The following is a 26909-nucleotide window of genomic DNA, read 5'->3' on the forward strand; positions in this document are numbered from 1 at the left end:
TTGCAAAACATGTATGCATCACATTTAAGTATAGAACAGCGTAATATTATTCTTAAGATTTCTCATTTGAATAAGGAATGATATACTTAATTAGAAGCAAAAGACAAAATCCGTTGTTACGATTCCAGTAGTGAATTAAATTTTATGCTGAATAGATGTATTTAATACGTCAAGAAGCACAAACTCATTTAGATAATAGTATAGGTTTTTTTCATTGTTAATAAGACGTATTTATTTATTCATTTATTGTCTTCCATTTCTTATTTTAAGCGAATATTTAAAAAAAAAATAAGCTTTCTAGAAAAAGGTTTGAGAAATAAATATTAATTAATTGAATTTTGAATTATAACTAGATAATGGCTATGCTACATTAAAACTTTACGTGAAAATTATAAAAATCTAATGTTAAAGCAATTCCTGAATTTCTAATTAAATAAAATTTATCAATGAAACGGAATAACTTTCTTATAGAACACTAAGTGTACAGTACGGTTATAAAATTCCTACTTTTACCTATGCTTTGATAATTATAAAAATGAAAATGCTTGCAAAAATGCTTTATTTGTGCATTTTTGAAATATTGACATTGAAAAGCTTTTGCATGTAAAAAAACAGTTGAATATTAATCTTTTTTTGGAAACGGTATAAAGCATATAATAATCCCTGAGTTTTCAATTAAAGACAATATATCAATGTAGTAGAATAACTTAATAGAACACTAATTACCCTGTACGCTTGTAAAACTACTTCTTGTACCTTGGCTTTAATAGTTCTGAATATGAAAATGCTTTTTTTTTGGGGGGGGGGGGGAGGGGGCATTTTAAAAATTTTGAGATTAAAAGCTTTTGCATGTAAAAAACCGTTGAATTTTCATCGGAAATGTATCCAGCATTTTTATACCGAACTTAAAAAAGCACGGCAGGTAATAATTTTCACTATTTTTAATAAGTAAAAATAGAATTTTTGCATAATATTCAGAAGAGTTTTACCTCTAGCTTTACCTTCTGCACGGAAATATATTTTAGTTTATGATTTTGATTAAAATGTGAAAATTTCATCCGGTAAAATGACAATTATTTTTTTTCTTTTACAAAACTCGAATGTATAGATTAATAAGCTTCAATTAATCTTTAACAAGAAAAATTTTCCGGATGAGAATACTTTCCCGTTTACCAGCATCGACCTTCTAGCATCTGAACAATATCTCTGAATTAGATAAGACTGTAAGTTATCTCAATCATACTGTTTCAACAATTGAAGCTGATTTCTAAAAACGAAATTTCATTTTTAGATTCATTAAATTCATTTTTCTGATAAAATAGATAAGTAAATATAAAGTATTAATGAGTGAAAGTTTTTAAACAATGCAGATAATATATTATATAAAATCTGTTGCAAAAAAAAAGATAATTAAAACTAAAGGAAAAAAAAATATATTTTATCAAAAAAAAAAAAAAAAAGAACAATCGTGTTTAGGTCTTTATTTTTGGTAGAGGCAAAGCACCTCAGATGTTATTTTCCCCCCGTTGAGAAAAATTTTAAATAAACAAATGAATAAATTAAACTTGGAAAATAAAAAATAAAAAAATAATTAACAAAAATTGTTTTCAAACAAATCCTTTTCCTTAAGAAATAAAATCATCTGCCCAGCTGTTTCTTTCTGATAAAAAATTCTGAATTTACTTTTATTCCCCGTAGCGAAGGAAATAAAATAAACACTTTAGAACTAAAATAAAAACAATTTAGCTCGGCAATAATTATTTCACAATAAAAAGCGGGCCTGCGAAGTAAGGGTCGGGCTGATTTCTGAGCAAAAGAGTCGAAGTCGGGAGTCGATGGCTTAAAATATCAATGGTGTGGGTCAAAGATGATCATTTTCACCAGAGTCTTCATTTCTGCAATGGCAGCGGAGTCTGAGTTGGAATCGTGAGGTGTGAATCAGACTGATTTTGGGGTACAAGAGTCGGAGCGAAATGCTCTAAAAGTCTAGGAGTCGGAATCTGGAGTTGGTCATTTTCTTTCGACTTCACAGCCCAAGTAAAGACATTTCAGCTTTGAATTAATTTCGTTTTCATTCATTCATATCATCTCAGACATGTGTAAATGTTAGATCTAAGATATATGACACTTCTAATTCTATCAATAACTTTTTTTCCTGCATTGGAAACCAAACATTTGATAGATATTCAAAATCTGTACTTTTTTTAGTTTTCGAAAAATTGTTTTCAGGTTGTTGGTTCTTTTTAGATGAAACTTTTTTTTTTTTTTGATAATCTTCCGCATGCACTAATGTTCAAAAATTTTAAACGTTCAACAAAACTCCTTAAAATATATGGATGAAAAAAATATTTTTTGAACCCATTCTTCGTCACGAGTTTTCCCCAACAAAGTTTGTTGAAGGCAAATCCCCTTTTAAACTCGAATTCTATATTTCCCTGATTTTCGCCGTAGCGAGAATGTTAATTTTTTTTGAATTGTTAATTTCGAACATTCATTTTTGAACATACTCATTCCAAGAGCTTTTTAAAACAAAGTTTGTTGGAAGCAAATATGCCATTAAGTTCGTATGTCTAAACTTGCCTGAAATTTCCCGTACGTGCTAATGTTATCTATTTTTTTTGAACAAACTTTTTTAACGCTCATTTATGAACATGTTCTTCGTCAAAAACTTTCCCAACAAATTTTGTTTCAAGCAAATCCAACTTTAAGTTTAGAATTTGCATTCCTCTTAAAATGTCTCGTAGTCACTAATTTAAGTATTTTTGAACATTTCAGAATTGAACGGAAAAAGTGTTCAAATAAAATAAAATGAGTAATGGAGAATGAAATGGTCATCAAGGACATCTTTTGAACAAAGAAAAGTTGTTTTTAATTTTAATCGGACTAATCCTTTAAAATAGTTTAGGGGAAGGGCAAGGCAGACAGAGAGACGACAGACATATTTTCCCCATCTCAATATCATACTTTCCAGTTTTTAAATTTTCAATATTCATTTAACCTTTTTTCTGTATTTTCATTTTTTTCAGTTTTTTGTGGTAGTTTTACTATGATTTTAACCACCTTTCGTATCTTCCTTCTTCTTCTTTTTATTTACCTTAACGGGATAATAAGTTGTAAAGGAAATGTGAAAATAAATTTCCGCTTTCGTAATTAATCTTTTCAACTAAATTATCGCCTTACTATAGACGTAAAAATTAAAAGTAATAATAATAATAAGAAGAAGAAAGCTGATAAAATCGGTACCTCAGACCCAGACTAACGCAAGTTCAAAAACGGTAATTTTCATGTTATTTATGCTTTATATGTAAAATCCTATTTTGCATCCAATCATCACAACGTAAGTCTAAATTAAAAAAAAATCCCTTTACAGTTATTCACCCGCATAAAATCGAGCCCCATGTTTTGTATGCGCCAGTTGAAAGTTTTTTTCACTTTCTTGCAAAGTAGAAATAATGTGACTTACGATAGTCTGACTCTAAGGTACAGAACTGACATTAGTAATCGTACTGAAATCATACCGTTATCTTCTTATACTTCAAAAGATTAAAAGTTTTAATAAACAAAATTGTGAAACTAGGCATTTTAGCACTTATTAAGACTAAGGTGAACGCAAATGTACATAATATGGTTTAAAAGCGACCTAAACCTCAGCTTAACTTTATATTAAAGACTGTAGAAAATTAGAAAAAAGAAAAATCATTTAATTTTTAGAAATCAGATATTGTATAAGAATTAACCATTTTCTACACTTTGTTTTCGCTTAGACCAAGTTACACAAATTAGCCAATTAGGAGTCAAATGTAAATAAAAACATAATATAAAGTACACTGCGAAGGGGCAATTAAAAATAATTATTTCGGTTCAGTAATGCACTGAAAATTAACTGCAAATTCTACTAATGAATGCTAGAAAATAAGCCAAAAGAAAAGAACAAAATACATAAAATAAGCATAATGTCAGATATAAGTTTAAATAATTTACCATTTTTAGAGCAGTATTTTCTTTTTTAAATCAAGAAACACAAAATTAGAAAACCAAGTGAAAATTGTTAGTTAAAAAAATTAAAAGTTTTCTGCAACATAAGTTACTACATTAATATAAGCAGTAAAAAATGTAACAAGTGTCATGTATCAAACATAATTTTTTTCCCAGCAAAACTTTAAACAATACATAACTTTAAACACCCCTCCACAATTAACACTAATCATACATACCCTATAGGAGCCTAAATTTTCTGTTATACAGGATAGCTCGACGTCTTCTCCAACCTTAACGGTTTTATTCATTATTCTATCTGCAAATTCTGGTTCTAAATCAGCTGTTGAAAGAAAAAAAACAATCAATTACTTTTGCTTTTTATTAAATGGACTATTCATATTGTACATAATGATTAAATATCGTAGTTCTTTTTAGAAACAAATACAACATTTATTATTCGAAACAGTATTTATTTAAAGCAGCTGCAGTTTATTTAGCTAATTTATTACTAGTATGTATCTCTATTGGAAATGACTGTTTTTCGAAGTACGAATAATTGTAAAAATGTCAATTGCAGAATTTTTTTTTTTTTTGAGAAATGTATCACTATCAATTTGATAAAAACAGTCTATTTAGTAGTAAATTAACGCCCAAAAGCCAGGGCTGAGGTAGAACTACATGCAATGTACGAGACAGTCTATTGTTTTAGTACTTTTATTACAGGTAAACACCATAAGATGTATGAATACTCTAAATGCTTTTTTCCTTTAATTTTCAAGCTTAATACATTATCTTAAAATCTTTTTAATTATATTTAATTTTCGAAAGCTTTTATTTTTGCGAGCCGTAATTTTCGTGAAAACAAAGAGTTTGATGATTTTGCGAACGCAAAATTTCGCGAGTTTTATATGAACTAAACCGAAAGTAAATTGAATTCGCAAAGTTAAAATATTTCGTTAGGCCTAAATTTTTACGATTACGACAGGTTTGTGAAAACTGTGAAAATTAAAACTTCGCAAAAACAAGTGATTTTACAGGGCATCTTTCCGGATTATGAATGAAGAGTTGAATTATATGTTTTCTCAGTTAATTACGTTCCTTTTTGTCTTCAATAAATTCAAACATTCAATAAATAGAATCAATTTAAAAACTTTAAATTTTCTATTTTATGGCAAATAAATGCACGTTTGGTATTTATGGAATATTTAATACAGAACATGCATAAAGTGTTATTTAGTTGATATATTTTGCTAACGCCATATGTTTCTTTAATAAAAACAAATTTCTCAAGATGTCTTATTATCATATTAAAACCCTGTTAACCTTACGTGCATAGCTTCTGTATTAACTGGATAAAACATCACATGTGAGCATATAATTAAAAATGTCAGCAATTTGCAACACATTTTTAAAGCAGTAGTGTTTTGAATGATTTTAAATGAATTGAGTATTTTCAGTCTGTATGGTTATTATGTGGTAGTATTAAGTTATCTTGAATATAATTATCTTGATTGCCAAGTTAATCTGGTGCTAAGTAAAAAAAAAAATCTACAAATGATAGATAAATTGTGCAAAAAATATATTACATACATCGCATTGTTATATGACATTTTCTATACAAATATTTTTGTCTTATGAATGTAAAATGAAGTTGCTCAAACAAATCTAGGAACCTTCATGCAGCAAAGCTTACTTGTTTTACTTTCGTTGAATATTTTTAATACGATTTGAAAGAATTCCTTTGTCAACAGACGAAATTATGGATTAAATTTGTAAAATGATTTTTTTTTTTTTTTTTTTTTTTTTTTTTTTGCGTATTCTTATTTTTACCTCTATTCAAACTTTTAAAACTTTAACTAAGAAATAGTTCTCAGAAAACGGTACAAAATTTACGGGTAAGGATAAAAAACAAGTAATTTGGAAATTCCAAACAAGTTTTCTATGAAATAAAAAATGTGTTCAACTAAACACAAGTTTACACTTATGAGTGATAATCCGAAGATAATATTCCCGCATAATTCAAATTTGATAATTCATTGTAAAAAAACTGTGCGATGTCCGAGCGGTCAAATTGTCGTACTGACAGTGCAGTTAGCATCGCACTGACACAATCACAATATGTATGCATATCACAAAATATTTGGAGCAAACAATTCTTTCATTAAATATGTTTCATCATATTTTCCTTTAAGTATCCATAAGGGGTCCTCTGCAGAGGACTTTATGGTAAATATTTTACAACTAAGTTTAATTATACATTTTACCACTTTGTTTCGTCTTTTTAGTAAAAAATACCATAACGCTATTTTTGGTATCAATTGTATTTCGGTTTAGTATGATTATCATGAAACGTATAAAGTTTATGTGAAACAATACACGAATAGACTGGAAACAAAGGGAAAAAAGCTACAAGATATCTTCAAGACATAATTATCAATATATCCCAGAAAACGGCAATGCGCTCTTTGATAATAACATCGTAACTTTGCTTCCGCGGTAGTCTTTCTTGCACTTCATCAACCAAAAATATTTGCTGTAGTTCGATTTTGCATTACCGAGCACGTGTTCAGAGAAGAGAAGCTGTTTTTCTGCTCCCCCGCTGTTACTATCGAAAATTAATTTAGTGGGTGAGAAAATCGATCTCCAGGATGCTGAAAAAACACGAAAACTTTCACGGTTGAGTTGTTGAAGTATTATTTAAATAAACGACTTAGCCGCCACGTAAAGGTTTTTTACTCGTTTTCGGGGAAACAATGTGTTTCTTTGAAGAAACGAGGCATTGTTTGTATTAGTACGCACGTTGGAACTTTGGTTTTACGTTAATTAAAATGTCTTCCAAGGTTCGCTTTTTTTTAAAACCTCACATAATCAGTTTGACCTTTCCGTTGTTAAAAATGATTTTTTAACTATGTGTTTGTTTAACTTTTTTTTAAAATTGTTCAAAGAGAAAAAAGAGATACATCGCTTCCCTGTTAAAACCAAATCCTATGATTATTTTTCTTGTAGAATGCTTTTAATGCATCTACTGACAATGACAGAAAAAAAAAATTAAAGTTAATTTCTACAACGTCATACCTAAGACTATTTGTACATCTAGTTCAAGTTAAAAATAGTAGGAAAATAAATTTACAACTGCATTAAAGCACGTGGAAAGCTTTAGTTTTTTGAAAAGAAAAATAATACATTTTACTTTCAGAATACAACATCACCTTGGGTGGTTCATGAACCATAAGGTAACTAATTTTTCTTTTCTTTTTTTCGTAAAAATATTATATCACCTTTTGAAGAAGTAGCACAATGTCTCCGTTTAGTTATTTTGTGATTTTTCCTTTAAACTATTCATTCCATTAAACTAGTTATCCAGCCATAGCTGTTAAAAAATGTGACACAAATATCCTAAGCCTTTTGAGATGTGTCAGATCTTATGTAGTTATAAATACTTACCCATGACGAACTGAATTTTACCATTTCTTAGAAAGAAAAGGAACGGATAAATTTTCAATTCATTGATAGAAAAATCAAAGCAGGATTTGAGAACGATATTTTGACGAAATCATATTTGCTTGGCTTCGACATGGTTCGAAATGATAGATTGAAAATAAAATTTAAAATTATGCTAAAAATTTAATCTCAGGCTATAGGTCAAAATCTTGAAAAAAGATAATGTTACTTCAGAATCCGAAACGTACTCTCTATTTTTCTATAAAAGTTAAAAATCAAATAAAAACACAAAATTAGGATATCGCTAAACAGCCGATTAGAAAACATAACACAAAATATGTCATTTCTCATCTACTGTTCATGCATGCTTTTTAATCGTTTGCCTGAAACAAAACTAAATAATATATTTTTTAAATACAACTCGTTTTCAATAAAGGTCGCAAATCAACTTCAAGGTTAAACCTACAGGCAATGAACAGTGGAATTTTAAGAACTTTTCAAATAACAATGAGAAAGTTTTATGACTTATTTATAGTTCTTCTATCTGTTTGAGTTATTAGGAAAAAGTGTTTCTCGCAGTATTTTCTACCACTTGTTAAACAAATTGTAGCGATACTCGTTAAAAAAAAAACGCTAGCTCCTTAAATAACCGTTTGGGAGCTATTTTTATTATTTTTTGCAGTCAGACCATTCCAATCTATCATTAGGTTGGTTAAATGTTGTTTTGGATCAACAACAAAACTTGCGATAATGAGAGGAATGCGAAAGAACTTGTCTTTGTCATTAATTTTAAGTTTTTTGCTGAAGTTTCCAAACATTATGAAGAAATAGATAAAACAGAAAATTGTCTGTTCATATGTTACCTTCAAGACTAGGTACAGTGAGGAGACATTACACCATTTAATTTTTCATCACATGCAGTTCTACTTCGCTTATGCATTCTTAAAAATGTACGATTTCTAATCATCTAAATATTTGCAAAATTTATTAAAAAACACAATTGGTATTTTAATAAATATTTATTAAATGTAGGATACTTTGCTGTAAATGGAGTTACATACAAAGACTTTCTGTAATTATTTCTGTATAGCAGCATAATCCACTCTTCATAATTTTTTTTTGGATAAAAAAGCAAAGCTAAATTAAAATGAAATTAAATGAAAACAAAAAACCCGACTGTGTAAAAACCAAAAAAAAAAAAAAATAAATAAATAAATAAATAAAAAAGTATAAAATGTATAAGTCCAGTAGTTTTAAATGTTATTAAGTACTACTAAATAACTACACCGTTGAAATAGTTTTATAACCGTACACAGATAAGACCAATCATAAATTCAAAAGCAGAATAGAAGGATCAACAGTCGAGGCTCATTTCTTTCTGATTCAAAGAACCACGTAAAATTTGAATGGGCCCCGACTGTTGTGTATAAAACCCGTTTTGTGGACCCGTCAATGTGTATAAAAGAGCAATTTTGGGCCTCAAAATTTAAAAATTTATACGTCTTTGGCTTTTTTCTTTTATTCACAAAATGTTACCGTTTTTACTCATAGACCTAACTATTCCGTTTCAGGGTTTTTCTGAGGAAAAATCCCGTACGGGGGAGGGATAACCCCCCCCCCCCTTAGGTGTAAAAATATCCATGTGTGAATTTTTGAGCATCAAAGGACCTCTGTGCCAAATTTGGCAAAGATCCGATGTAAACATATTTTGAAAAAGGAAAACCCCCGTGAGGGTCAAAATCCCTCCACCCCGGGAGAAAATCCCCGTGTGAGTTTTTGAGCACCAAAGAACATCTGTGCGCAATTTGGCAAAGATCCGACATAAACCATGGATTTTTATTAAAAAATCCCCCCCCCCCCCACCAACTGCTGCACGCGGTAGATATAACGTAACGTCGCCACACGATAATATCACACTCTTAATAAAATATTTTTTATTGCTATTGTACGATCTTTAGAAAAAAATATTTGTGGAATATTTATTTAGTAGACTTAGACACATGCACAAACACTGCTGTTCATTTACCTTTTAAACTTCACAGGAAATTACAAAATACTATGAGGTATTGACCATTTTCAAATTTTCTGAGTCACACGTGCAACGCTGCATTTAAAGTTTCACTTATTTTTATTTTTTTTTTTTTTTGAATTTTTTCTTCTCCTACGAAAAAAAAAACTGCCTCCTATAAAAACTCTTGCATGTCATCTGTTACTCCAATAGAAACTATTAAGAAATATTTAAAAAACAACGTAATGGTTTTTATTGTTATTTGCAAAGAAATGGTTTCAAAAAGTCACATATGTAACGCTGGAATGGCCCTATACTGGTTTTAAAATTCTTCTGCTAAATATTACATTATTTAAGATGCACTAAATAGGTCTTATATGAAAATCAAGTAACATAGATATGTTTTAGCATTTTCTATTCATTTGTTCGGGTATGGAGAAACGTTTGCTACCCAAAATGGCTTTCTCCCAACTTATCACACGAGACCTAAATGCATTTCTAACAATAGCGCATAAATATCAATTATTTCATTCATTACAACAACAGCACTTAACCTAATTTCATGATTTACGCTTTTCGGACAACAGATTCAGCATTTCGTACGCTATAACACTAATTGCTGCTGTGCGGTTTTCCATATTCAGTTTTCTTTGCCGATAGCTTTCTAACTAAAAATTTAATAACTTGATAGTTTTCAATTATTTTAAGTTTGAAAAATGTCTGGTGTGGTCTAATAAAGTAACTGAATTAATGCTGCAAAAATATCAAATTTGATTTTCTTAAGAAATGGAAGTGACCCGCATTAATCACCAAAGTTACTGGAGAGGAGTGCAACAATGTATATAACATTCTCCATAAAAAATAAATTCAATATTATTGAACACTATATATAGAATAACTATTTCTTGCTCAGCAACTCGATATATGCCAGTAAAGTAAATTCTTAATAATCATGTCCATGCCGAAAATGTTGGTTAATCATTATTACTACTACTGAAATGATCTTTGATGACGCTTATCACATTTGTTCTTCGTAAAAATGTATACACTTCCAGTAGCATCTTTTACAGAAAATTTGTCACTTCATGTTGGTACATGACAATTTGTTAAAGAGTCAACTATTTCTTCTTTATCCCTAACTAAATCAGATTCAGGAGGAATAATGCCCACTTCTGGCTCATCACTTTCATCATCAGAAAAATAATTCTTGTAAACTCTTGTTTAAAGATAAATTTAAGAATAGGTAAGATATATCTACTAGTTACATCTCACTGGAGAGAGGTACAGGTTAGTTCCTTACAAAACAAGTTACTTTTCACTCATATGTATTACGTTTTGCTTAGATCATCAACATATTTAGTAAAATATTCCCCAAAGAAAACACTTAAGATACCCATCTGAAACCTCTTTGGAGAAATAAATTAATTCCCTTCTTAAGCTTTCGTGTTCTCTCATGAAAATTTCTATTACTTGCTGCTGTTAAGCAATAAAATTAGTTTCGCAGAATCTGGACGAAGTGTCCTAATACATAAGTCTTGTTAACCTGAATTGTAAAAATTGCTCAGAGCGGGAACTCTAGCGCCGATTGTGTAAGTGCTTATTACACGGACTAAATCTTCACATCTCAATTCAGAAGCAGCCGTTGATTAATTAGACTTACTTTAGTTTGGCCCTGACGTACAGAAGTTACCTCATATCTTTACGATTTTAAAGATAAATTTAAGAATAGGTAAGATGTATATACTAGTTACATCTCACTGGGGAAGAGTACAGGTTAGTTCCTTACAAAACAAGTTACTTTTCACTCATATGTATTACGTTTTGGTTAGATCATCAACATATTTAGTAAAATATTCCCCAAAGAAAACACTTAAGATACCCATCTGAAACCTCTTTGGAGAAATAAATTAATTCCCTTCTTAAGCTTTCGTGTTCTCTCATCAAAATTTCGATTACTTGCTGCTGTTTAGCAATAAAATTAATTTCGCAAGATCTGGGCAAAGGGTCCTATTACATAAGCCTTGTTAACCTAATTTGTAAAAATTGCTCTGGGCGGGAACTGTAGCGCCGATTGTGTAAGTGCTTATTACATGGCCTAAATCTTCACATCTAAATTCAGAAGCAGCCGTTGATTAATTAGACTTACCTTAGTTTGGCCCTGACGTACAGAAGTTACCTCATATCTTTACCTTTTTAAAAGTAAATTTAAGAATAGGTAAGATGTATCTACTAGTTATATCTCACTGGAGAGGGGTACAGGTTAGTTCCTTACAAAACAAGTTACCTTTCACTCATATGAATTACTTTTTGGTAAGATCATCAACATATTTAGTAAAATTTTCCCCCAAGTAAACACTTAAGATACCCATATATACTAACCCATTATACTACCCATCTGAAACCTCTTTGTAGAAATAAATTAATTCCCTTCTTAAGCGTTCGTGTTCTCTCACCAAAATTTCGATTACTTGCTGCTGTTTAGCAATAAAATTAATTTCGCAGAATCTGGACAAAGTGTCCTAATACATAAGTCTTGTTAACCTGAATTGCAAAAATTGCTCAGAGCGGGAACTCTAGCGCCGATTGTGTAAGTGCTTATTACATAGCCTAAATCTTCACATCTCAATTCAGAAGCAGCCGTTGATTAAATTTTGAGAAGTGAGCCGTGCGTCATCGCGAAAACTCCCCCATTACTTACGTTCAGAGTAAATTAAGTTACGTTTGAGCAACTCTCAAGTACTGCGCTCTAAATTAAGATATTGCAATGCAAGCTGCAAGAGATTTGAACTGGAGAGTTCTTTAAATGAAATTTCCCTGAAGTTCGATTTGTATACAAAGTTAAGTCGACAAACTTCGGAGTTATCGTAAAAATCAATTTTTCTTCCTTAGAATGTGGTACATTATAAGAAAATAGTCCTGTTCGTTTAACATTAAAGTCGATTTACCATTGCTTGTGCTAAATGAGTGGATTTACTTAATGATAATAAGTATTTTAGCTCTTTTTAAATTAAGTAAAAAATACCTAATGGCCTGCTTAAAAATATTTTAGCGACTAATGTTGAAGGGCATAAATTAATTGTTGTTACTTCACTAAAAACGTTAACATTTATTTTAAGGAATATAAACATTGTAACGTCTTTCCATAAAGGAAGATACTGTTTGATAAAACATGACTAAATTTGGTAATGTTCAACAGCGAAAATTTACGCAGATGAATTACGAATTTTACTTTAATTAGGAAATACATTTCAAAAGCGGCGAGAATTAATGTCGCGTGTATGAATTGAGAAAATTATTTTGCACACATAACTGGATTTTCAAAGCACCATATTCGACACAGTTAAACAAATATTAAAAGATGAATATGCAGTGTTGTTTCCCTGCACAATATTTTTTTGGCAGTAGTATGGGGGATAGACATCGGTTTTGGACAGTCAAAACGAAAAAAAAAAAAAAACAATTTTAGTAAAAGTTTTATTTTTTAGCGTGTATTTTTAAAATGTATGATTTTTTAACTGAAAATGAAGACTAAAAAGTTTCATATATTATCTCAAGAACCCAAGATATTTATTGAATACTAACGATCTTGGGTGGGATCTCATATGTTGGCAACTATGTCCTACTCCATAAACTTTTTTTTTTTTAAGTTAAAGTATTTCGGTGGCATATTTCCATTTTTTGCAATTATATATTATAGATTAATACTTTTTATCTTTACTAATAATAAAGTTCAAAGTCTCTCTGTCTGGATGTCAGGATCTCTGTGACGGGCATAGCGCCTAGACCGTTGGGCCACTTTTCATGAAATTTGGCACAAAGTTAGTTTGTAGCATGAGCGTGTGCTCCTCGAAGCGATTTTTCGAAAATTCGATTTTGTTCCTCTTCTATTTCAATTTTAAGAACATTTTCCGGAGCAAAACTATCATAAGATGAACGAGTAAATTACGAAGTTATCATGACGTGGAATGGGAGAGCAAATGAACACAGCCAATTGGCGAGAAATTCGTCATCCATTATTTGTAAATATACAGGCGAACCGAATGACATTTTAATTTTCAACAACGGGCAAAGCCATGCGGCTACCACTAGTAAAGCATATACTATTTACAGTTACCAACAAAACTACATCGAAAACGCGTAATTCGACATAACAAATAATTACAGATCGTTCACTCAGAGCAGTTTTTAAACATATGCTAAATAATTGCTAATGATAAAATTTTGCTACTAATTCGGAGCAAGAAGTGTAAAACAGTTAACAATATGTAAAATAAATGTAGGCATTCCTCACTGAACTATAATATACGATCGTTTGCCAAATAATTTACTCACGTGAATGACTTTCTTGATGCAATCATTAATAAAAACATTAAATTGCAATTCATCTTTTAGTGTTAATCAAAACTCAAACAAACAATATAATACGTCAGCCCCCTCCACATTTGAGCGTACGGCACCAAATTTGAATCATTGTCATTTTCCGTAGCGTTTCACTGTCATTCCAAATTTAAACTAAAACGTATCATTACTTAGTGAGATATAGCATTAAAAATTAACGGGGAAAATGTTCAATTGCACCTCCTCCTTTTTAGCTATTGCCTCCAAAATCATAGCAGCTTTTGTAAAATTTTAGATATACTTGTGAGTTATTTTTTCTGTGAATATATTCATTACTTTTCGACATCCAGTAGTCACAAGTAACAAAAAATCGATTGCTCAACTCCCATTTGAGATATTTTCCACCAAAACTAAATCACCACCGGTACTTTTCACGATCTATCTGTGGACTAGTTTTTGTTTGATTCTGTCCACTGAGATATATCAGTTAAATGTGACAAAGATATCTTGTGATTGCTTCATCCCCTTAGAAGAATAAGCGTCAAAAACTAATGGTCATTAATTTTCATAAAGGCACATGTGTGTACCAAATGTATTTTGGTTCACGCTGTAGCTTTTGATCTAGAGCGAGCACAAGAAAACGGTCACATTTATACCGATAGGCGCACAGATCGAAAAATTTCTTTCAAAAATTGTCAAAATATGTGCAGCATGCCTCAAAAACATAAAGAATCATGCTTCCCTTTCACATTAAAATCACTCCAAAATATATAAATAAATAAAACAAAGTAAATGTGTCAATATTTTAAATATAACGAGGTTCTATAAATTCTCATAATAAGTGAAAATTTACTTATAAATGCGAAATCAAAAGTCATTTAACACACATGAAAGTCAAGTAGCACTGATGATGTAATCCTTCGAAGTACTTTACACTGCATTAAGCAGGGAAAAGACATTAAAGTGGAAACCAATTAGACTCAAAGTAAACCTCTGATTTCACCATGACTGAAATATACGGTTCCATTTAATTGCTTTAGGGCTGCTTTAAAAGATGATTGTGCACAAGCATACGGATGCACATAACTTTACGCGCTGTTAACATATTATTCGACGAAAAATGCCCAAGTTGTCGTGAAATGCAGCATATGTGCGTCTTTTCTGTTTATTTTCTTGCGTTTTGATTTGAAATTTTATCTTGGAGCATTAAGGTCTTTATTAAGTAATATAAACTGCTCGTTGGCTTATTTCATGAAAGTCTGTATGTGTACGCAAAGAAACAAATGTAAAATTTCAGTTTAAGTTAAAGATACGATTATTAATAAATGGAAAACTAAATCATGAATTCTTAACTAACAGCAACTTTTCATCTTGGAATTATCATAAAGTTAATGCTTTCATTATTAAGAAGAAAGTAATAACATCCCAACGTAAAATCAGTAGAGGACAAAAAAAAGGCAACTGCATTTAAATGATTGTTGCAATTCATTAAAAATTTAAAAGTATTAGGGAAAGCTAAATAAAATCAAAATATAGTTTCTATTGCATCTTAGAAGGCAAAAAGAATTGTATAAAAAGCGCTAAAGAGAGAGAAAACGCAATAAAAATCAGATTTAGTGCATCTTTTCATGTTTATTTTTTAATAATTAACCTTGTAATAGTACTTAACAGTTAAATTATATGTTTTTTTTTTTTTTTTTTTTTTGTATTTACCAAAAATACGCTCACTAAAATGCAGAGAGAAAAAATAAACAGAACTGTAACTGGGGAAATATTTTAGTTAATTTCGTTTCGCACGTAGGTCTTTTAATAACATTAAATTTATCGGGTAGACACTACCAAGTTATAAAAAGAAAGAGCTGAGAAAAAGGAGCCGGTTAATGATCTTATTCGAGGAAAGCATTTTGAATTCAAGCTAAAACACATATATCTAAGTAACTTAAAAACGCTAAACAAATTCAATCCTACGCAGAAAAATTTGTCGAAATGACACAAAAAGTTTAAAGTAACAAGCATGTTTTAAATAATTAATTCTCAAAACTTTGCATATACACTGAAGTTAACGCACACTACGTTAAATATTGTACTGAGAAGTATGCCTTACACTCCCATTAGCTTAGCACACTTTCGCTCATGAATATATTGCAATGAGTCTGCCCAATCTCATCCATTGTTTAAGATAAATCTGACAAACTTAATTTCTAGTCCTTTGAGAAATTGAGAGCTTCAAACACGCAATGAACCAGAATTATAATTGCTAAGCAAGAGCTTTACGGTAATGAAGCTATTATTCAAAGATTTACCATTCCGTTCATTTATCCTTGTAAGTAATGTCAGTACGCTAAGGATGTTGAATATAAAATTTCAAATAAGGCATTCACTTCTTCTATAACAATGTTTTCCAATTTCTTTATTAATCAACTAAACTATCTTGAAAAAGTTAAATTCATTTAAGTTTTCCGCTAAGTTTAAGAATAATGATTAGTATCAAAATCAGCTCAATCAATTTTTGATGTTAATAGGAAAGACAAGAGACGTTTCATGTCCAAAGATTTTTCCCCTTTGAAATACATTCGGTCTGCGACTTCTTTTTTTTGCGTTTTCACTTATAAATTAGCAATATTATTAAATTATTTAAGGATTAAAATAATTTGGATTGAGTAGGTTTTCAAGCAAACCATATTTTTTTCTCATTTTTCATTTTAAATTCCATTAAATTAAGGTATTTGTACAGATAATGGTCTTTACAGTGACTTTTAATCAACGCATGGACTGAGCTGGTTTTGTTGCAAACCGGGATTTTGTGCCTGTTTTCAAACGGGTTATGCTCGACTCCCTCCAAATCACTCTGAGACTGAACATTTTCGACCAAGATTCATTAAATATTAGGGAAAACCAATTTTGAAAAATCTTGTATTGATCTGGTTTTGATACAAAACGGATGAAAATAATTTGAATTGAACTGATTTCGAAGTAAAACGATCCTATCTTTCGCATTTTACGTTTGGAAGTGTATCAAACTAAAGCATTAGAGAAGATAATTGTCTTCGCAGTGGCTTTCAATGGACGCAAAGACTGAGTTGGTTTTGTTGCAAACCGCGATTTCATGCTTGTTTTCGACTAGGTTATGTTCGACTCCCTCTAAGTCTCTCTGAGGCAAAAATGTATTGACCAAGATGTATGAAGTATTAGAAAATGCCAATTTCGATAAATCATGTTTTGATACTAAGCGCCTCAATCATTGTCTGAACAAACATTAAGACGTAGATGTAAAATATAAGACTTCAACATATAAGTTCATATCTTTACAAAACATTAATGAATCGAGAGGCATCATTCTTCTATTCTGCACAAATGAATTTTGAATGAAAATTGTGCTTTTTTAAACAGTAATATAGCTATGCACAAGAATTCGGGCATGATTTATCAACATATATACATATTAAAGTTAAAACAAACCTAATATCGTGCAAAAGTTCTTAAAAAAAACGAGCAATTGACAAGCAGCATCAACGAGCAATATTGTTTTCAGCTATAAAAGTTAGCAGAAGCTCCGTTTTTACCTTATTCTTTATTTATATGTAATATAATATAGTTTATAAAGAAATAAAAGATAGCATGCGAATGCCAAATAGCATCCAGTGACAGCAGTTTCACCTTTTTTTGGAACTCATCAGTCTGGAACATCCATAACCGAAAACCTGACAAATACCTTCATATGTAAGTCGAGTATGCATTCACATTGATAGCTAAAGTTATTTTAGCACGCCAGCAATAGTTAATGAAATGCGGTAATTTTCAACACTGAAAATGTGAAGACACAAGCTAGCTTGCAACACTACATCAGCCTTAGCTGCAGCTGTGAAGTAATAATTAAAAGCTTTATAGTCTTCTTTTATTTTTATTTTTTTTAACGGAATCGTACCATATTTCTGGACCTATCGCTATCGTACTATGATATTTGAAGCTAAAAATGTGGCTTCGATATGGGGCTAGTTTTCAAAAGCTCAGTTATGGTAATTCTTGACTGATTTTACTCAGAAGATGAAAACTTTTATGCTGAAGAAAAGTAACAAAACTTGTTTCTCATTTGAAAAAATTCCATCGCCTTTTAACATGAACTTTTTTGAACGGTACAATATTTTTTAAAACATGAGGTCTTCAATAACTGTATTGAAAGAACAGTGTACATAGGAAAAATTACTTAAAAGATAAATGCTGCACAGTACAGCATAGTCGTAAGGTAGTAGGTAATTAGTAAAGCTGAAAACATTATTTCACTTTTGGCAAGAATTTAATTAATCTTCAATTAGATTAAAATGTAGTTTCAAATTAATCTTAAACTATATTTTATTAAATTCTTCGATATGCAATAAGTGACTGACTTTGCAAAGGGTTTGCCTTTCTTTTGTTAATATACGGAATACCATATAAACGTAATTAAATCCAAGCTACATTTGAGGCAGTGAGAAGAAAATTGATGGATGCACCAAAATTAAAAATTTGGATGTAATCAGCATAAATGGTGGAAGAACCTGTATTCTGCATTGGGCAAGATATAGTACTTGTAACCCTAGTAGAAGCTTCTGTAAAGCATGATTTAGAAAAAAAAATCCATGGAAGTCTAACTAAGAGGTAAACTTTTAACACATTTTAATCGAAACTTTAAAAAGTTCACTTTCATACCTTTGCTTCGAACGGCCTTAATTGATTTTCCAATTTGTAATGTTTTTAAATTGATTGCCCTAAGTATCGTAAACATTTCTGCGGTAAATGCGTTTAATCGTGTCTAGTAAAATTTTTACGAATATATTTTACTTCAGCTAGGTATTATACACATGTATCTAATTTGTACTGTAGAGATATACGCCTAAAACGACACGTAGTTTATAAGCACACAGTTGTGTATCAATAGTGCACTTTCCAGTTTTACGTTACGTGCTGTGCGATATAATATATATTTATACATATATTGCTCGATCATTTGATTAATTCGGTACTTATACTTGTAGTCACACTAACGAACGAACGCCTTTTTTTTATTTTCCTAACCTAAAGGCACCTAATGGCTTAAAGTTACAAATTTCTACCCTCAAAAAGGTTTCAGTGCAAATTAAACTGGAAAGTAATAACAGCTTTATAGTTTTCCCAAAGAGTTATTACCAATTATTAATAGTACTATACTTGCCCTGTTAAAAACATTTTTAGACTCAGTGATCATGCGAATATGAAACAAACTGAGAGAGTATTGTTCAACACTTCTAATTGTCAAATCATGTTAAAAACATAATCTTCATATACTTCGTGATCACAAATTCTAACACATACGATCTACGTCTTCTTAGTGCGTGAGTGCTCATCATAAATTTATGTTCCCTTTAATTACTCTACCCCGTTTCATATTTTTCTAAGAAGACGCTGCAGAAAATTATCTTCAAATTTAAGACTCCCTGTAGTTAAGATTTCGATAAATTTATAGCGCACACTATACTGACTGACTTTTCAATTATAACACTTCCGCGTTCACTTCCTGCTATCAGCACTTAAATGAACAAAATGCTTTACTGTTTGTATATCACTAATCAAATTATTTTTAGTTTTTATGTTGCATACATTATTTGGTAACAAATAAAAACAAACAATATGTTCCGTAGAAATTATATTATTTGAATGAATTGCATACTTTTAGGTGTTTGTATAACTTTCTGTGTAAAGATTATCATTTTCATAACGCAGGTAAGTTTTATAGCTTAAAAGTCACTTTTGAAAGTGTTTATATTCTAGCGTGTAATGTTAGTTGCTGCTTGTAAATGTTGGGCTTGTTTTTTCTTCTTCATGTATTACTTTCGTACGATTTTCTTATTGGCTTACGAGGCCCAAAGTAAGATGGTCGCTTGAAACTTTTAAGTAATTATTTTTGAAATAGATTGTATGCATCTAATGGTGTTGAAAATCAGTTCCTCCTCAATAGTAGACCATTTTACGGAGACAAACAACTATCATATCATGTGGTTCTTCAGGTAGTGGATTGTTCTTACCACTTCTGAAAATTCAGAAGTTCCGGTATCAACCAGTCGGAGGTGACTGGGATATCAACAATGTGAAAATTGCGTAAGAAATTTGAGTAAGAAAACAGTATAAATGGGAACGAGATACTTATACACCTTTAACGTACTGTATGGATATATAACATGACATTCCGACAATTTTATCCATCTTATAAACGAAAAAATTAAATTCAGTTTTACCCCAGGATCTCGAAGCCTGATTTTTACACGATCTTACCACGCCCTAGTAAAAGCTGAATTAGTGAATACTATAACGATGGTAACATTAAATGATTCAAGAGTAAATGCTACATACGCATACACGTTTTAAAAAATAACTTATCTAAGAACTTATCATGCTATAAAATGCGTAAATAAAATTGAAACACAATTTTTAACTGATAAAATTATTATAAAAATTATCGTTTAGTTTTTATTAGGAAAGAATGTTCAAGGGCCCTTAAAAAAACTTTTATTTAAAGTTTAAAATACAATATGTAACGAAAGTTGTGTTTTTCATTGATTCAGGTAAATCTCAAATTTATATTTGTATAGTTGATTATATATTTTTATAATCTGTATTCATATATTTTATTGTAAATTTATATTGATATATTGTATTATTAATTTTTATTTATGTATTTAATTATAAATTTATATTTATATATTTTATTATTTTATTATAAATTTATATTTGTTTCTATTTATTTATTATTTTATATAATAAATTTTAGGCCTTCTATGTGTAACAAAATGTCCTTTGACTTAAAACAAGCATGAATGTTGATTACACATTTGAATAAATTTGTCTCCTGATATCTAAAGTAAACAAAAATGAAGATAAATTCGTTGGAGATCAGTGAAAAATCAAATTATCATCAGAAAATGTCCTACAATATCAGAGAAGTAAAAAATAACCAAAAATTGCTTACCTAAAATAAAAAAATCAAGTTCTATTTATTATTACCTAAAACCATCTAAGAACATGTCTATTGCAGCATCAATACGAACGGTCTAAAACTGCATTGCAAGTAGCTGCATCAATCAAAATATATATTTTACAATATAAGTTTAGGTATTGTTTTATATAATACTAGCTGCGTCGCCCGGCTTTGAACAGTCTACGTCGAAAATAAAAGTTATGAAGAGTGATGCATGTTCAACACTCAGGTTTTATTTAAAAATAAAAGAGAATACTGTACAAATTTCTCGTCAAAATAATCATTCTTAAAGAAAGAAAACGGCACATCAAAAATTCCCAAAAAATAAAATGTAACCCTCCATAAATACAACGCAAAGCTTTGATTATTTTCAGCAGTAGCACAGAAAAGAAAAGAAGATAAATCACCAGATAATAGTCAAAAGGAGAAATTTTTACCTGAAAACAAAAACAAAATTTTATTTAGTCAGATTCGAGTAAAAAAAGTGCTAGCCTTATGAATAATTTTATTCACGCTAATTTAAAATAAAATCTCGCAAACGATGATTTTTCGATAAAATCATAATGCTAATCAATCAGGCTTAAAAATGCTTATAACTGTTCTTCTCGTGATTTTACGCAGAATTTTTTTTTTAATTCGAAGTAATTGTACTCTAGGGGTATTTTTCGAGGGATTTAAAATGGCTCAAAAATCAAACTGGTCGGATAACTACTGATTTTCGGGCCCTAAAATTAAAATTCGAAAGGTTCGGCACTTTTTTAAAGTTCAAAAAACTCCTTACATCCCTTCTCGTGTGCCTAAGTACCTCCTTGACGATTTTGGTCGATATCCGACTTAAACTGCGGATTTGTATAGGGAACATACATATTCACACCATGGACGCCCATATACAAAATTGTAAGGGGAAGCTCAGATATTTTAACCATGGTTTAGCAGGATATTTTCCCCATGGAAGCAGATTTCAGGACAGATTCGAGTCATTAAAATTTGACATTTTTAATTACTTACTCATTAATGGCTGGAGAAGAAATGTTTTTATATTTTTGCGAAGAAAAATGTACTAAAAGCAAGGTATCTAAGCTTAGCATCCCCTAATTTCTAGGGGGTGCATCGAGCCCCCCCCCTTGCCCCCCTATATGGTCGCCCTTGACACACACATATAGATATATTCTCTGTTTCATTCATATAGATTGTATTCAGACACGAATGTATTATAAAGTTTATCCATAAAATGTTTGTAACATTTTTTGTTCAAAATCAAACGAAAAACAGGCCAACAATTTGAGGAAAAAAGTCTATCTCAGTAATAGCTGCACGCCTTTGTGTCAACCAAAATGCATTAAAGATAGCGCTAGTCTGAGAGACAAGACATTCTTGATGGTGACAAAGTCTTTGTTTGCGTGTGTCAAATCGATGAGATTCTCTGCTTGGATCGTTCCTTCTCATCATCGATCATGTTTTATTTAACGATGTGTCTTTCACTGTGAAATGTTATCTTAGCACCTTTTGTTTCACTTTCGGGATTGGAGGAAGTGATAAAGGAATAATGGTTTTGTACGATATTACATGAGTTGAGCAATTTGTGATCGTCAGTATGGTTCGAATACAAAAAAAAAGAAGAGGTTCGCAAATGGAAAAAAAAAATGTTTAATTTTTTATCCTTCAATTATTAAAGACAGGTGAACGGAAACTATTGTTCTTTGAATTATTAGAAAAAATATAGCAATGTTATTAAGGTCTGCCCGATGTATTTAACTTTTTGCTTTTTGTTTACTACATACATCAATAGTAAATTCAAATCTTTGTACATTCTAATTGCATGAGAAAAACCAATGGGATAAAAAATATACTATTAAAGTATTTGCTGCAAACATTTGCCGAAAAAATAATTTTGGTAATTACAATTATTGTTATTACTACTATTTCTGTAATTATAATTATTATTCTATTTTGTTATTATTATTATTATTAACATCATCATTATTTGTTTCTAGTTCCTCCCAATAGTTTCACTTTTGGGGCAGATGGAAGGAGTGAAAGAATAATGGTTTCAAAGAATAATAGTTTAGTTATAGATTTTGTGATCGTTAGTGAAGTTATATAAAAATTCGAACCCGCATTAAAATTAAGTTGATTTTTTATCTTTCAATTTCAAAAGGTAATAATGGAAATATTTCTATTTTGAAACATCTCATCTATGATAATTCAGCACTTTCCATTTATTTAGCTTTACTGTTTTATTTATTTTTTTTAACTTAATTAATATAGAGTAGAACTAAACAACTATCCAACAACAATACGAGAAAAAAACAATGAAAATTGCATTATAGTTTTATTTGTGCAAGGCCGACAGATAAAATGATTTAGTTTTTTTTTTTTTTGTATATTTTTTCTGATTCATCATGACAATCGAAATCGTTATGTCTGCTATTTAAAAAGCAGTAACTGAAATAAAAGGCAGTCTTTTTAATGAATTGAAAAACGTAGAGACTTTTTAAACAAAGGATGAATTTCGATTTAGTCAAAGATAAATAAAAAACAATATCGCTTCTATCTAAAACATATAATTACATTTCTCTTAAAAAACCAAATGTCCATATCCTTTGAATATTGGAATACGAGAGCATCAGAAAAATTTAAAGAATATCATTAAAGAGTCATTACAGAAGCCGATAGTCCCAAACTTTTATACCCCTGCGTGACATTGCAAAAGCAATAATTTATTCCTTACTAAACAAAAGTATTTTTGTAACTATATCCTGAAAGAATAAAATTGGGACAAAAGGCTTTTTCTGCAGAATTTTTTTTAATCTTTGATTTGCCATTCAATTGCATTCGGGACATTTTTTTCAATTTTCCAATTAATATTAGAGTGATTTACATGTATATGAACACATGTATGAATTACAGAGATAGTGTTAACAGTACATATATGAAGTTTTTTTTTTGTACACAGCAGTTGGTAGAAAGGGAAGTACAGTGAAACCCCTCCTAACGGACACTCCTCAAAGGCGGACACCCCTCTTATGCGGACAATTTTTAATTCCCCAGTTATAATGCAAATAACATTATTAAACCACTGTTCTGCGGACACCTCTCTACTGCGGACAAAAAAATTTGTCCCGATAGTGTCCGTATTAGAGGGATTTTACTGTAATTAGAAATTTATCAATTTCCATTTTTTGCATTTTTGTTATCTATTGTACGTTAGCTTCATTTTACAAGCTTGTTTGTTTGGTTTGCGCTTAAACAAAAAATATAGAATTTAATAATAATTTCAACATTTCCCTATTTTTGGTAATGAATTTAAAAAGTGTAACTTCAAACATCTCGAAAACTCATTTCTGCAGGTACTACCGTATACCTTCCCACGGTAGTATAAAAACTTAATTGAAAATAATAGTAATAATTACTCTAGAAATTGGGTACATAACCATCTATACTTTGAAAAGCCCTGTTAATGGTAGCAATTTTGTGAAAGAACCAATGGATCAATAGTAGAAAAAATCAGATGTCAAAGGATTGAGTTCGCAAATTATGTCAAATATACATTTTTGACGTTTAAAATTGATTTCAGAGAACAAAATATCCATCTCTTATGCCAAAAACTATGCTTTAGACTTTATAGTAACGCATTCAGTTTAGCGTTTATTTTTCAATGAATTTCAACTGTTTAAGAATTTTCTACTACGAGTATTTAAAATTCGACATTTTTGTCCATCATTTTCGCGTTTAATTTTGCGAACGGCAAGTTGAAAAACAAAATTACAAAACAATATTTCCTCCCAAGATAAAATTTTGAATCTGAAAAAGTGAGGAATATACGTATAAGTAACAGAAGCATATTGGTTTTCTTATTTAAAAAAATTTAGTCGCTTGCAAAAACTAATAAATAAATATTTTTTTTAAAAATAATAATGATTCGAAACCATTTTTTTAAATCCAAAGCGAAATCGTTGGCAATCGTCTAGTGAAAAAAAAGTATCACGTCGGATTAAAAAAAAAACTTTTGTTACCAATTAAACTTCAGTACTAAAATTTTAAAAAAATGAATGATATTTATTAAACTACGCCTAAATAAACTATTTTTAGTAAAGAATAAAACTTTTTGCAGCCCTTTATTGCAGATAAAAAATAATGTACTCCGAAATGTATTGAAGCCTCGTAGCAAAAAATAAATAAATGAATAAATAAAATAAATGAATAAATAAAATAAATAAAAAATTAAAAAATAAAAATAGTAATAAATAAATGAATTTTCCCGTAGACGTTGATATTAAAAACATTTTTTGTTGGACGTTGCCCAACAACGTTTTCTCAAGGCAATCCCAATTTAAGTTTGCAATCTGCATATGTTTTAAATTTAGTTCCTTTGATCTTTTTAAAATATAACAAAAAATTTTACAAATCAAAGAATGAAGTGTTGGAATAAGGTTTTCTCACTCCTTTTTTTGTACAAAAAGAAGTTTGTTTGAATCGGGCTATGCTGTCAAAGGAGTTAGGGGGGAGGGGGCAGACGGAAAGACTGATATAGAGAGGCCGACAAACACAATTACCCCATTTAACTCTCTACTTTCAATTTTTTTAGGTTTCAATAATTTTTGATTATTTAGTTCATGTTTGACTTATTTTTGTTTTTGCATTTTTTTTTACATTGTATTATGCTGCCTTTTATGTCTTTATTTGTTTTCTTTTTACATTTACGAAAGAGTAAGCTTAAAACATGGGAATTTAGGGAGTGGGGAACAGAACTCAGGTTGAAGATATCTGTCCTAGACTAAAGAAATATATACAGTTGAATTCGCCATTATCCTGTATAAAAATATCAAATTAAGTTGGTATGGTACACCCAAAATTTATTACTTTTAGCCGGATATTAATTTAACAGATGTTCTAATAAGCAGGCTTGATTGTAAAACAAAATAAAATATCGCAAAAGTTACTAGTTATTAATAAATCAATTTGCGTTTCTATATTTCATTTACGTCAAAGCTAGAGAAGAAATCCTACATTAAAAAAAATTATTTATTTATTTTATAGCAAGACATCTTAAAATATTAACCCTTTATTGGTTTTCTCATCAGTTCAAAATATTTTTATTATATACGATTTGCTAAAATTGCACAGTGAAATGTGCTTAATTTTTAAGGATTTAATGCTTTAGAACTAACTAAAGAGTGTTCTTTTTTTATTAAAAAGTTTCAGTTTATATTTTAAATCGTTCATGTTTATAAGTTAAAACTAAATATAATTAAAATGAATTGTGAAAAGTTTGACGGATTTAAAAAAACCATATTTTTTGCAAATATACTTTAAAAAAATATTTTTGACTTGAAATAACAGTATTTATTTCGTGAAATTAAAAAAAAAAGAAAATTCACAAAATTGCTATAACAATAACATAAATTGCTTTTTGTTTTAACAAATTTTGCAATAGGTTTAAAAAAATTGTTTCCAGAGACAATTTTAAAAAACATTAGATCCACTTACTTTTTGATGCAGTTGAATCCATAACTAGAGCAAACAGTACTATTACTTTCCACAGCATTTCAATGCATTAATGTTAATTGTCTTTCATAAATTTAAAAATACAGTTTCTAGTTTAAAAGGATTTATCTTAAAATTTCTCGTTAGTCAATAAAACCATATTTGAGACTTGGATTTAACTTTGCGTAAAAATAACGCAAGAAAAATATCTAAAAAATTATCCTTCAAAAAACACGTGGTTATATTTTGAAGAAAATTGGATTTTTCCAAAAAAATAATAATAAAACTCCAGCTCAGCAGTTATACACAAACTTTACAGAATTATCTTATTGCCAACAAACTTGATGAAACACAACAGAAGAACGGCTAAAAAGAGCTTTATGGTTTGATCGCTCTTAGCAGATATCTGCCTCGTCGAAACGGATACTACATAAAATGATGGGAACTTAGTAATGCGCATGCGTAAAATATTCTGATTGCTTTTCATCCTTTCGCGTAAAAGCGGTCGTTGTGAAGGCGCTGACTTTTCTCGTTGGTCCACCAACAAAATTCTTCGTAAATGATTAATGTGAGTGATAATTTTTAGTAAAGCCTCGTAAGAAGAAATTGAGTGCTATGATGTTTGGAAGCCTGATGGTTGGAAATTCCTAGCATTCTTGCTGACCACAT

The 26909-nt window shown here is 30.0% G+C and overlaps 1 protein-coding gene across 1 annotated transcript in view; it reads right to left on the reverse strand.

Annotated features, from left to right (window-relative positions):
- The window catches only part of LOC129216361 (lachesin-like), a gene marked incomplete in the record, with an annotated part of 68590 nt that extends 41974 nt beyond the window's left edge, over positions 1-26616 (reverse strand). The window contains 2 exon segments of the mRNA XM_054850575.1: positions 4215-4318; positions 26244-26616. Coding sequence (XP_054706550.1) covers positions 4215-4318; positions 26244-26301 — 162 coding nt within the window.
- Positions 26617-26909: the final 293 nt, after the last annotated feature.

Source organism: Uloborus diversus, chromosome 2 (assembly GCF_026930045.1).
Source record: "Uloborus diversus isolate 005 chromosome 2, Udiv.v.3.1, whole genome shotgun sequence".
In the NCBI taxonomy this organism is placed as follows: Eukaryota; Metazoa; Arthropoda; class Arachnida; order Araneae; family Uloboridae; genus Uloborus; species Uloborus diversus.